We start from the raw sequence: 14,693 nt of genomic DNA, 5'->3' as shown, positions 1-14,693 counted from the left end.
TTAGATGAAGGAGTCATTATATTAGTTTGTTTCCTTGAGAATATACTTGTCTTTTGTCTGGAATAAAATAAGTTTTCGTTGTTATTTCACAATATTAGCTGAAACTTCAAAGGAACACCAAGCTATGGAATTAAAATATACTCATGTAATTAGAAGGTATGTGGTGAGTGAGTATTTGATACTGCAGCTGCATGTAAATTTCATAATATCCTCGGGAAGTGGCCTGAATAATTATATATAAACCATACATGGATGTGCTTAATTTACATGATATGGCACAAAAGACTATGTAATGAGAGACAGGATATGACCTGTAATTTTAAATTTTGAACATTGGGATACTTTGTAAGCATGGATATACCCTGTATGTTCTTTTTTCTTTTCTATTTTTTTTGTGGGGTTCAGGGGAAGAATAGTGAGTCACTACCTTGCCCCCCAGAGTTTGCCTGCAAGAGGTCCATTCTTCGGAGATATAAAAAAATTGGAATATTCACAGAAATCAGTATGAATAACTCAGTGTGATGGAAGAAATAGCAGGAGGTACATATGTTTCGTGTCGAGCTACCAGACATACAAGATACATATGAGTATACCTTTGGTTGGCAGTGTTGCTTTCATATCTTTACCTAATATGTATGTGGCTTCCATTGTCATAAGGAAGTACAAAAAACACATTATAGACTTGAAGTGATATTTTTCACATAATGATGTATCAGGTAAGAGAAAATGATGAAGATGTCTGAATTTGTAATGGAAATACGATGACTGTGCTAAAGCATTTCACATACATATTTGCCTCTACCTGTTCCCTGTTATAATTAAGATAATTAAGAAATCTTTCCTTTCAGCATATTTCTTTGGTGTGAAAAATCTTCTGTGTCTGTGCTTTGTTGACTGGGGATGCTTTGATTCCCTGCTGGGGCTGTGAAAGTATAATAAAACTATTTTTAAAGGCACTACAAAAAACTATATGAATATGGTATCCACTTCAAGTGTTGTAGTTTGGAAATAGAAAAGGTAGTGGGGCAGTAAGTAGATTTCAAGGATAGTGTATCTGATTTACGAATCTGGCAATTCCTTTGGGTATATTAAAGAGTGAATGAAATAGGTGTGACTAGAATATATTAAATATAATTTATATAAGACTGGTTCTGAAACTGTCACTTACATCTACAGATGGTGCACCATAATGGCCATGAAAGACTGAATATGATCTTCTGAAAGATACCTACATCTAAATATAAACAAAAATGCCGATATCTGTTCAGTACTTTCGCTGTATAACAGAAGTCATGGTATGAAATGACATGAGGTCAAACTGGGCAGCTTTCTCGTGCTCCTTAACAAAAGGGGAGTAAGTCGGTTTAACAATACATTTGTTAGCATTCTTCCTAAAGTGGCAAAGCTGAGTCCCTAAGAGTACATAGACTTATATTGTAGTTTAATTCCTAAAACTGCCAACATTCCATGAGTTTGAATTCTGTAGCACTGTATAACTAAACTAACCCAATCAAGCAGACGATTTTAATGAACGCACAGCCCCTGAGTCTAAGAGCGCGTGCACTGGCCCGAAACCCAATTCCACTTGAAGACAGGGTAAATGATACCCAGAAACACCCTGTATACTCTGACTCTGCAAGGTAGAAACCATATGAGAATTACCCATGGAAATGGTAAAAGGCACGTGGTGACTAGAGGACGGTGTGTTAACTTCTAGTCAATTACGTCAACCTTGGGACAAAGGCAGATGCCTAGGTAATACCAATAACTTAACACGGCACTCTCGACGGATGTGCCCAACTTTGTTACAGCAATAACAAACCTTTTGGGAAGGTTGCAAAGTAGGGTTACCAGACACAGAAAGCTCGGCAAGAGTCATAGGAGTGGGTGGATTGCGCGATTGGGAGCTCTGACTCTTGTCGCTCGTCAAAATATTGTGTGCATATATGCACATGTTGTCTAGTTCGGCATAGGTGGCAGGTTTATCACAAAAACTAGCCGACTTCTTTCCTGAGGGTGGAGCCCATCGAGGATATTTCTGACCACCACTGCTTCGTGCGCATCCTGACGCAGAAAGCCAGCAATTTCCTTAATGTCAGTAATATAAACAGACAGGGGCTCATTGGCCTTTTGGGCTCTCAAATAATCGGAACTTATCAGTGGCAACATGGCACGTGTTGGAATAAAAAAACTCAAGTATACTCTCATGATAAGCTTGGAGAGTATCCGCACGCCGTATTGCGTCAAACGTTTCTGAGGCCAATGCCCCCTTGGTACAACTATAAACGACTTGCAAGACGCAAATGGGGGCACTTGGAAAACCGTAAGAATGTGCCTAATCTGCACTAAAACTCGCAAAAAGTTAATCAACTGAGACATCTCCAATCTGTCTGTGATGGGAAGACCCTGAAACATTTTCTGTTCTGGATTCGGCAATTTTGCGAAGACAAAGGGAAAGGTAGAAATACTACCAAGATAAGTGGACACCCCTGTGGTTGGTAGATTACCCAAGATTGAGCAATCATTTCATGACTGGCCGGATCCACAATAAGAAGAGGGGAAGGGATCAAATGCTCCATGTGTGGACTGGCAGAAAATACAACAACTGATTTGGCCCTACCTTCAGCGTTGTGCAAATTGATCGTACCTGCAGCGACCAGCGGTACTGATGACATGTGCTCCTCGCTCTGCAAATTGCAGTTGATTTCTGCCGAACGTGACTGCACTTGCTCACGCAATGTCAGGGCAGAAGACTCAACTCGGGTGGTATTCCTCTAAACTGGAACAGATGGTGAAGACAAGTACCAAGATGGGCAAGTCTATGTAAATTATGAGGGAAATCAATGAAACCATGGGAACTGTCCATGTTTTCCACCAACTCTTTGATTTGCAAAAATTTGTCCTGACAAAAGGAAAGAATAGTTGGCGTATCCTTCAAACCTTTCGTAGTGATGAACTGCTCAGCGTTCACTTCAACATCGCAAGAGATCCTGAACAACGCTCTCAGTGCAGCCACATTCAACCCTTCGACAGGAACCCCTCGAATGGCGACCTCATACTCTAGTTCATCCCCATGCAAGTACTCAGGCAGTACTGGCTATGTAGTCATAATGAAAACAACAGCAAGAAAACAGAAAACTAGGGCAACGACTAAAAGATCCCAAAAACCAAACCACACTCTGCTACCACTTTGAAATGTGAAAATGTCTTGAAGACTGGAATTTGTTTTTTGGGTAGGACGTACCAACTCAAAGACACTATAACAAATATATCAAATGACTATATATATATATATATATTAAATACTAAATGCGAATACAATGTAAGTCCATGGAGGTAATAGACCTCCGGCAATCAACCAATCAAAATCGTACAGACCAGGAATGAATTGAGTGAACAGTTCAAGCTCGCACAACAGAATGGATCACTCTTGTTGGACCTCAGCCGCCTGGAAGCAGGAAGTGGAGCAATGTCAGAAGTTTCTCAATGTTATCCATAATAAGTGACAGTACTGTAACAATTCATTGGCAAGGGAAAGTAATTTAATGTTTCAAATAATTCCCTTGGACATTACTTCCAGCCCTACCACTATTCTAATTCCTTTATATTGAAGTTTCTTTTTTTGCTAGTGGGGTGGGACTAAGTCCCTTGTACTGTGGCCACTTCTGCCCTATTGTACCAGCCCCAGATGATAGGTGAGGGTGACTGTGGAGCAATTGGTGGAATGAAGACTGGCAGGGGAAACTGAAGTACTTGGAGAAAACCTGCCCCAGCGCCACTTTGTCCACCACAAATCCCACTTGACTAGACCCGGGATCGAACCCAGGCCGCCGCAGTGGGAAGCCTGCGACTAACCACTTCAGCTATGATGCGGTCATTATTTTGAAGTTAAATACTTCTTTGCTGTCATAATTTCCCCACAAGGTAATTCCATATGAAACAATGGAATAATAATACCCATAATAAATTGGTTTTGAATTTGTTTTCATGTATGATGTAACTGCTCTCACGGCAATGCATGCTGAACTTGGGGTTCATACATTCAATGCTTTTCTTCTTAAAAATATCATCAATTTATATGACATGGAAAAGATTTTCTTACTTCTTTGGCTACTTCATTATTATAATCTATATTCAACTTAATACTGCAGTAGTAGCAAATTTCACTTAATTCTGTCAAAATAGAATACATACATATATAGTTCATAGTTTCATTGATCCGCTGTCTGATCCAAACTGGATATAGAACTCGTCATAAAGAGACTTAATTGCAAATAAATAATCAAGTGAACAACAATTACAAACAAATTAAGAATGATAAAAAACACTTATACAACATTAGAACTACCAAATATAGTGGGTGAAATTGTCAATCACAGCCCAGGCACATCAACAATTACAAATAACAATACATTAATTTATCCAGCAAAATTTTTGCTTGAAATGTATTCGTCTATTGAATAAAAAGCATTTGAAATAAGAACATTCTTCAATGTATGCCTAAAAATATTCACACTGTCTTTCAAGATTTGTTTATTTTGGGGCAGATTATTATAAATTATAATCTATGAATACAACACACCTCTTTGAATAAAAAATTGTCTTACTGAGGAAACATGTAACTTTTCAAACTGTCATGTGCATATATGATGAACAGCATTATTTGTTTGATAAATATTAAGATTTCTAACAATGAACATCATCATANCTTTACAAGAGCTTCTAGGACTAAAACAAGGAACTGTTAAAATACCCATTCTCTTAAAGCCTTCTTTACAAGAGCTTCTAGGACTAAAACAAGGAACTGTTAAAATACCCATTCTCTTAAAGCCTTCTTTACAAGAGCTTCTAGGACTAAAACAAGGAACTGTTAAAATACCCATTCTCTTAAAGCCTTCTTTACAAGAGCTTCTAGGACTAAAACAAGGAACTGTTAAAATACCCATTCTCTTAAAGCCTTCTTTACAAGAGCTTCTAGGACTAAAACAAGGAACTGTTAAAATACCCATTCTCTTAAAGCCTTCTTTACAAGAGCTTCTAGGACTAAAACAAGGAACTGTTAAAATACCCATTCTCTTAAAGCCTTCTTTACAAGAGCTTCTAGGACTAAAACAAGGAACTGTTAAAATACCCATTCTCTTAAAGCCTTCTTTACAAGAGCTTCTAGGACTAAAACAAGGAACTGTTAAAATACCCATTCTCTTAAAGCCTTCTTTACAAGAGCTTCTAGGACTAAAACAAGGAACTGTTAAAATACCCATTCTCTTAAAGCCTTCTTTACAAGAGCTTCTAGGACTAAAACAAGGAACTGTTAAAATACCCATTCTCTTAAAGCCTTCTTTACAAGAGCTTCTAGGACTAAAACAAGGAACTGTTAAAATACCCATTCTCTTAAAGCCTTCTTTACAAGAGCTTCTAGGACTAAAACAAGGAACTGTTAAAATACCCATTCTCTTAAAGCCTTCTTTACAAGAGCTTCTAGGACTAAAACAAGGAACTGTTAAAATACCCATTCTCTTAAAGCCTTCTTTACAAGAGCTTCTAGGACTAAAACAAGGAACTGTTAAAATACCCATTCTCTTAAAGCCTTCTTTACAAGAGCTTCTAGGACTAAAACAAGGAACTGTTAAAATACCCATTCTCTTAAAGCCTTCTTTACAAGAGCTTCTAGGACTAAAACAAGGAACTGTTAAAATACCCATTCTCTTAAAGCCTTCTTTACAAGAGCTTCTAGGACAAAAACAAGGAACTGTTAAAATACCCATTCTCTTAAAGCCTTCTTTACAAGAGCTTCTAGGACTCAAACAAGGAACTGTTAAAATACCCATTCTCTTAAAGCCTTCTTTACAAGAGCTTCTAGGACTCAATCTTAACATAACCCTAACTGTCCATTTTTGGGCTGCAAAAACGCTTTTCACTGCTGGGGTAGAATCCCAAAAAATAATACCACATTCAAGTTGTGACTGATAATGAGAAAAACAGACCATTCCTAGGACTTGCTCACTAACAATGAACTGTAACTTCCTGAACATGAAACATGCCGTATTCAATTTTTTAAATAATTTTTCAGATTGTTGTTTCCAATTAAGATGACGATCTACATATATACCCAAAAATATTTAACATTATCTTCAACTTTAAGACCTAAATTATTATGTTACTAATAATGTATATTCCAGAGGCTTTGGGGTAGTAAATTTAATCAAATGAGTTTTTCCCAAATTAAGTACCAGATGTTTATTTTGAAACCAATTAGAAATGTGTTTCATTACTATATTTAATTTATCATTCAAAGTATTTATATCATTTGAAGTAACTATAATTGTGGTATCATCCGCATACAAAATCGTATGCGCTATATTTTTTAGGATACTTGGGAAATCATTAATATAGACATTGAAGATAAGTGGACCCTGAACAGATCCCTGGAGAACACCATACCTGCTAGTTTTCCGCTCAGATGCTGCGGTAACTGAATTGCAAGTCTGCAAAACAACTATTTGCTTCCTATTATATAAATAAGTTTCAAGCCATTTCAAAATAGAACCTTTCACTCCATAATACTCCAACTTTCATATCAAAAGACCATGGTTAACACAATCGAATGCCCCTGTAAGATCACAAAAAAACACCTACTACAAGTTCTTTATTGTTCCATGCTTTCAGAATAAGATCAGTTAAATTGAAAACAGCAGTTTGGGTAGAAATAACCACTATGAAATCCATATTGTTCAGCAGCAAGAATATCATTGTTTACTAAATGTTGTTTTAACCAGTTGAGCACAAATATTTCAAATAATTTAGAAAATCTTGTCAATAAGGATATCGGTCTATAATTAGAAATTTCTGAGGTATCACCTTTCTTAAAACATGGTTTGATATTTGCACATTTCAATCGACCAGGGCAAATGCCAGAATTTAATGAGTGATTATAAATATGAGCAAGAGGTTTAGCTATCTGTTCTCCACATAATTTGATAATTTTATTAGACAACCCATCATATCCACAATAAGTCTTATTTTTTAATTATAAAATTGAGCTTAAAATTTCTGCTGTGGTAATTAGTATACTTACTACTTCAGAGAACTTATCAGAAGAGCCCTAGTGAAGTAGAGATAAAAAACCTTCATTGTTAAAATGCTGACTAATTAATTTATCCACAGAACTTATAAATAATTATTAAATAACTTTGCTGCTTTATTAATGTCAATTTTTACATTTCAATCTCTCAGCTCAGAATAGGTAAATTTCTTGTTGGGCTCTCGGCCAATTTTATTAAGGATGATTTTCCAAGACACCTTTGATTTATTGGTTGAAACCATTATTATTTCATCATAATACATCACTTTTGCTCTTCTGATAACTTTCCTTAACAAAGTACAGTATTAAGTATAATACTCTTTAATTTTGGGCGATTAATAGTTCTACACATCATACATAAATACTTTTTACACCTACAAGATATTCTAATACCTTTTGTAAGCCATTGGTTAGGATAGGCATTATTTTTTACATATTGCATTGGAAAGAATGTTTAAAAAATAATGAAAAAGGTGTTAAAAATACGTTAAAACTTACATTAACATCCATATTACTAAAACTATTGTCCCAGGTTTCATTTTGGAGCATATCAGTAAAAGTTTTAATACTAACCTCTTTTATAATTCTTCTTTTAACAAATCTATTTGTTTTCTTTTGACAACTAAAAACATTATATACAGTCAAACTCTGAGCATCGTGATCTGGAAGTCCAATGATTACGGTGAACACTTGAAATGTGTTTAATCTGCTGCAATCCAAAAAAAAATTATCTATTGCAGTACTAGAATCTTTTGTTATCCTGGTGGGGAAATCAACAACCCGAAACAGATTATACATTAGAAAAAGTGAAATAACATGGTGAACTTTACTTGAATTTCCTAAGAAATGTACATTAAAATTATCACATATTATTATTTCAAATTTAGGCTTACATATAAACTTTAAAATTAATTCAAGTTGCTTAATAAATTCCTCAACATTTCCACAAGATCTGTAAATACATACTACTATAATGAAATTATTGCAGATTTTCATCTGGGCTGCATTAGCCTCAATAACCTTTTACTATGCATTATTGAGTTATATCAACTGGAATACAGTCCATCTCCAGTTTACAGTAAATGCATACCCCTCCTCTTTATTGAGTAAACGTGAAAATTTGGAGGTTAAACTATAATTGTTTGGTTTAAACATTAAAAGTTCCTGCTCTGTTAATTAATGCTCAGTTATACAAATTACATGTGGACTTAGGTCATGACAATGTAACATATTCAATTCATCAATTTTATGTTGAAGGACCCTGATATTTTGACAAAATATATTTAGTGAGTTGCACACTGAAGACTTGTATTTAGAATTTACTATTTGTGTTAGATCCCAGATACTATGCAAAGGGTTTCAATTCTTTATTTTGAGGTGTTACTACAAAAAGTCAACAGTTCTATTTGCCAGTTGTCTCCTGAATCACTTACTTAAAGATAAGGAAGACATCCTTCCATACTGTTTACCTTCGCCCACAGATAAGGTTACCTGAACTTCTGAACTAATACTATCCTTACTTTCACACTTCTCCATTTTATCCTTCTTCCAATTTAAAGGTGTAACAGTCTGTTAATTTTTATTTGATTTTGTTTCTATAAAAGTAACTAACTGCTTAGCTACATATTCCTCACCTTTTGAATTCAAGTGGAAACCATGTCTAGTATGATATTTTCTGTCACAACTAAACTTAATATAGGGCGCATGGTCAAACGATTTCAAATGCTTGCCTTCCTTTCTACAAAAATTCATAATTTCTGTATTCACACAAGACTCAAGACACTTACATTAGTATTTTGGTTCATATGTATGTTTCCGAATATATGAAAGACCTTTTTGTGTTTCATTTCTACTTACTTCTTTTATACCATCCCAAATTATTAAAAAATCCTTTTTAGTTAAGTTCATGTATTCTTTCATATTAGAACGTAATATCACTTCCACATCTGCACCTGATTTCACTATTCCTTTAGCGTGACTATTATTTTTTCTTTGTCGTCCTATCCACTACTACAGCTTTACCACACTTTTTTCATGCACTTCGAGTCTTCCAGCAGATTCGTTGAGGTTACCGAGAGGTTGAAAACGATTGATACCGCTATAGATTGGCTATTTACTAAATCTGCTCTTTTACAACTCTTAGTTACCTTGCACCAACCATCCTCGTCTTTCTGCCAATTATAAGTCTGGGCTTTTAGACTCTCTATAAAATATTAATTTCCGTCAGAATTGCTTCTTTCTCCGCTTGACGGTTTGCTATTGCTAAGATGTTATTACACTCTTCTCAAGTTTTCAATCACTTTACAACATACAACCTTTTGATACCGGTAACTGTTTATTATTTGAACACCCCGATAATGGGAACATCGCGAATATCAGTTATTTTCTTCCCAACATTGCTCACGTACAGACAATCGAACCGCCATCGTAATAGTGATATTGTGAAACAACCAAAAGGTCCAAGAGAATCTAAATCCCGGTGTATCGTCCGCCATCTTAATAGTTAAACAACCAACAGAATACGAACGATCTGAACGATCTAAACCCCCGTATACAACAAGCCAGAAGGAAAGTATTACTGCAAAGCACTCTCAAATGAAACAATAAAAATCAATGTGACCATATCAGAACCGTAACGGAAAGTAATCAGACGGCTCCAGTAAGAAAAAATAGTATATCACATATCAGATCAGAGAAGAAATGGCCTATAGGGTAGTAATACCAAATCTACATCACTCAGTAACCACGGACGAAATAAAAGTGGTACTATAAAAACAAGGCCATACTGTCCGCAATATACTAAATGACAGGCATCGTCAAACAAAAGAACCAGTGCCTTTGTTTTTCATGAGACCTAGAACCTAAAGAAAAAAATATGAGCATATACGAAATTAAATACTTATGCAAAATGAAAATAACAGTCAAGTCCCAAGAGAGAAAAACGACATTCTACAGTGAGCAAGATGTCGGTGCACAACGTTGTGCAAAAATAATCCAAATACTTCAGCAAAATGCGCCCTATGCGGAAGTTATGTTTATTATATCCAACACAAATGTAATATAAATTAAATTAGATACAACTCAACTAACATTACCTGGTACCAAAACCGTATCTGTTGGAAGTAATATGGAAATAGTTACAAGTACAAGGAAAAATTACTTATTTTAATGTTGCCCATGTGTATATACTGGGACTACATCAAAACATCATACAAGCAAAAGATATTCTGAGTCCCAACACGCGCAGCGTTGCTACTACGCAACAAGCGCAGGCGGCGATTACGTAACAAGCGCAGACGGCTATTACGTAGCAAGGGCAGCCTGCGCTTGCGTAACAGGCATACACGGCGGGTATATAAAGGTCTCCACCGGTCTAGGCAGTCAGTCGAAGGCAGAACTTGTAAGAGTGCGGAAGTGAATGGCGGACGTTTCGAACAGATCAGCAGGAGTGAATACACTATAGCAGCCACAACGTAACTATGTCGCACATCGAGACTGAAGAGGGGGTGCAAATCATGATCCAGGAGTGCGAGTATGTAGGGAACACAGGCCAAGCCATCTCTTCAGACTTACATAACTTGCAGCCAATGGACATGGAGGAGGAATCTACTGAAATATACCTCTTAGGATCTGGCCAACACTATTCCGTGAACACCAGTGCAATTACACATGATCAGATGGAAAGTGATTTAATGCACGGAACAACTACAGACCAGTTGCTTGCTAAGGAGGATGGTGCCTACATTACACAGCAAGATGTCGATCTAAATAAGGTCCATACCATCACTGCAACACACTCAGTCACCGCTGACACTTCAATGCCCGATGCTGAATGGTATTTGCAGAACTTTGAATTACCTCCAAAACAGATGAAGAGTGATTTAACGCACGGAACAATTACAGACCAGTTGCTTGCTAAGGATAGTGGTGCCTACATTAAACAGCAAGATGTCGATCCAAATACGGTCCATACCATCACTGCAACACACTCAGTCACGGCTAACACTTCGTTGCCCATTGATGAATGGTTGTTCCAGAACTTTGACTTTTCTCCAAATCAGATGGAAAGTGATGTAATGCATGGAACAACTACAGACCAGTTGCATGCTAAGGAGAGTGGTGCCTACATTAAACAGCAAGTTGTCGATCCAAATACGATCCATACCATCACTGCAACACACTCAGTCACTGCTAACACTTTGTTGACCCCTGATGGATGGTTGTTGCAGAACTTTGAATTAGCTTCAGACATGAGCCTTCCTCGTTCTACAGTGTACAAACTTTACCTCCATCACTGTAATGAAGACAAATTAAAACCTCTTATTCCACAATTGCTAGGGAAGATCATCAGCAGAGTTTTTCCTCAGCTGAAAACCAGAAGATTTGGTAAAAGGGGTAATAGCAAATACCACTATTATGGGATCCGTCTAATTCCTGGATCAGCAGCGAGTAAACTGGCAGAAGAAAACGACTTAGTTGATTGGCAGCAAAAACCACAGAGAGGCCATAAATTCCAGTCCCGCTCAGGTGGTGGGACTGGCATTCTGAAAATGGGAAACAAATATGAGCAAAATGCAAACAGTTCAGTCAGCTTGTGTCACTCCAATTCATTACAACACGACCCTCATGAACACCTGTATCCAGGTGACCTACCAGAAGCAATACCCAACTTTCCAGATATAGAATTTCCTGTAGACCTACCTGAGGACTGCACACTTGAAGATTTGGACACATTTCGTTGTATCTACATAGAACACTGTGCGGCCTTTGTGAATTCAGTTGTGAACTTAAAATTCAACACTGTTGAGAGTTTGTGGAGAGAATTCTGGCAAAGTCAGGATAATAACAACGGTGACGAATGTGACAAGGAGAAATATTTGCCCAAAAGAAAGCTGTATCTCTTATGCAAGTGTGGGCCAGTTCAACAATTTGTCTGGCGTGTGGATTGCCAGTTCCATCAGATTGCAGTCGACATCCTCATTCCTAATATTCTTGTGCCAATTCCAAGTTCAGTAATACAGTCAATTCAAAACTTTGCAAATGGACTTGAATCGTGCCTAAAAAGAGCCATGACAAACTGTCCTGAGGAAATGGTGCACATCAAAGTCTCTGCTATGAGTGTCTTGGCACAGACGTTATGGCGCTACAGCTCACTAAACCATCTGGCTCAAGCTGTACATCATGTTCTTCAGAACTATTCACTGAGACACCAGATGCTGGTTGACCTCAATCAAGTTGACTTTTGCAAAATACAAGCCCAAGCATCATGGGTATGTCAGTGTGATGATAGTATGGTACAACTGGAGGTTGTCTTCAAAAAGATACTGCATGAGCAGAATTCATTAGAGCAATGGTCAGCCTGGTTGGAGGGTGTCATTTCACAGGTGCTGAAACCATATGAAGGAACACCCAACTTTGCGAAGGCCGCAAGACAGTTCCTACTCAAATGGTCATTTTACAGTTCATTGGTTATCAGAGACATATCACTCAGAAGTGCAGCAAGCTTTGGCTCCCTTCATGTGATCCATCTACTATATGACAAATATATATTCTTCATTATTGAGCACAAAGTGGCTCTGGAGACAGGGAACACTCCTATTGGAGTAATGGGAGAAAAATACAATAACAATCAGTCCAATTTGAGTGAATTCATCCTACCAGGGCCCTGTAACGGGGATCTGTCTTTTAAAGAGGAAGTTCCTGTTAATTTCAGAAGGAAGATAGCTCCCACAACCTGTGTTGTTGGAACTAATGAAGCTAGCCACCGTGCAGTTGCCATAAAACGTTTCAAGATTGACTAATGATAGCATTAATTCTGGTCATATGTAAATAATCTATGTCATACCTCATATTTCAATATTCTATCATATGAGTTAATTAGTGAAACATAAATATATATTTGTAGTTATGTCATTAACATTGAATAAATGAAATTGTCAATTCAAACACCATGTCTAGTCACTAACACTTGACAATATGTATAAATATACAATATTACAGACTTTTATTTCCATGCATTATAGACAGTAACATATATTCATAATAATATGAATGTTTAATTAACATGCCATTCACAGTTTATTAATAATAACAAGAACAATTAATTATAATGCCACTCTCATTATGGTCTAGTGTGCCTTTGTCACTTCTGGGAGCCATTATATTACTTATGTCTACATGGAGATTGCAGAAGTCAATGGTAACACAGCTTTTGTGACATCGGAGAAGAAGAAACATATGTAACTATGATGACTACGGTCATTACCGTCATTATTTTCCCTTTATGCGGTGGCAGAACTAGTACACAGGTAACAACCAATCAGAGAGCCCTGACAAACCAATATGATTTGTCACACAAACACACACATAGGTATATGTGGTCGATTATATGCAAATTGGTAGGTATGAATTTTGATTTGCTGTGGCTCTGAAACGAGAGTCGAAGGTTATTGCCAAAGTTACATCTCCAGGTTAGATATTCATTCATTCTTTCATTAATTCTGTAGATCATGATACAATGATATAGGACAAGTCTTTCAGCTAATATACATTATTAAATTACAACAATCTTAATATTAAAAAATTATATAAGATATACAATACTTTATACATTATATACTACATACTTCTGCTTGTATCAGCAGCCAATATTCGAGAATTCATCATTCAAATTATCTTCCGTTGAGTAATAGCACCTCTGAATAAGTAATTTCTTCAATTCCCTCGTGAACTATTATTGTTTTCAACTTTTTTTATGTTGTTAGGCAATCTGTTATAAAAGATACAGCCAGCTACTGAAGGATTACTATTATAAAGTTCTAAGTTGTGCCCATATATATGATAGACTTTATTATTTCTTGTGTTATATGTATGTATTTGTTCATTCACTGCGCAGTTACACTCTTTTTTTTACATATAGGATTGTTTCTTGTTTCTTTAGCGAGTATACTGTTAGTATCTTTAGATTTCTAAAGCTATCCCTGCATGATTCCAGATGTTTTAGCCATGCAATGTACCTTATTGCCCTTTTTTGGTGTATAAAAATTCCTCTAGTGAGGATCTTAGCACTATGTCCCCATAATATTATTCCATAAGAGAGATGAGGATAGATCAAACCGTAATACAACATTTTTCTTTCATTTAAATCAAGTATTTTCGACAGCCTGTTAATTATGAACAGGTTATGGTTAATTCTACTGCAGGTTTTTCAATATGTAATTCCCAGCTCAAGGTACTATATATTACTACCCCCAGGAAATTTGTCTTTTTTACATTTGATATTTCCCTGTTCTTTATTAGGATTTCTAGATTACTTTCCTGCCTGCATTGTTTTATCTGGAAGAGAATATTGTTGTCAATACTCCAATGGACAAACCACACGAAACTGTACAATTGTATATATTGAATCGTTTAAAGTCAATATACAGAACACGGAATACACGTATAATGTTCAAGCGTTGGCTGGCCTGTCTGGGCGGTGATGCCGTGCTGAGCGTGCCGGTAGGATCGACTGGCTCGGTCGGTTGCTGTGTAGCAGAAGATGCGTTCGCTGAAGGCTTGCGGGGGTATACGCACAGGTCGGAATCGGTGTCGACCAGGAACTGCCGCTTGC

General features: G+C 36.7%; 1 protein-coding gene and 1 long non-coding RNA gene across 3 annotated transcripts; one reads left to right on the top strand and one right to left on the bottom strand.

Annotated features, from left to right (window-relative positions):
- Positions 1-3,295: 3,295 nt before the first annotated feature.
- Positions 3,296-10,117, bottom strand: LOC111873488. Of its 2 annotated transcripts, none has more exons than XR_004514013.1 (3): positions 8,939-10,117; positions 7,655-7,790; positions 3,296-3,448 (listed from the first exon to the last, which is right to left on the bottom strand). It is a non-coding gene; the product is annotated as an uncharacterized LOC111873488 (long non-coding RNA). The 2 variants fall into 2 exon arrangements; XR_002844392.2 differs by lacking the exon at positions 3,296-3,448 and adding an exon at positions 5,773-6,610.
- Positions 10,118-10,560: 443 nt separating this feature from the next.
- On the top strand, positions 10,561-12,697 carry LOC111873479 (DNA-binding protein RFX2; the record flags this gene model as incomplete). Its single annotated transcript, XM_023868235.2, is given in 1 exon segment — positions 10,561-12,697. A coding segment is annotated over 1 exon segment (2,137 nt), but the record flags the coding sequence as incomplete, so codon positions are not given.
- Positions 12,698-14,693: the final 1,996 nt, after the last annotated feature.

This window comes from Cryptotermes secundus, unplaced genomic scaffold (genome assembly GCF_002891405.2).
Source record: "Cryptotermes secundus unplaced genomic scaffold, Csec_1.0 scaffold2152, whole genome shotgun sequence".
Lineage (NCBI taxonomy): Eukaryota > Metazoa > Arthropoda > Insecta > Blattodea > Kalotermitidae > Cryptotermes > Cryptotermes secundus.
Note: the sequence above shows the minus strand (reverse complement) of the source record. Positions and strands in the feature narration are given on the sequence as shown.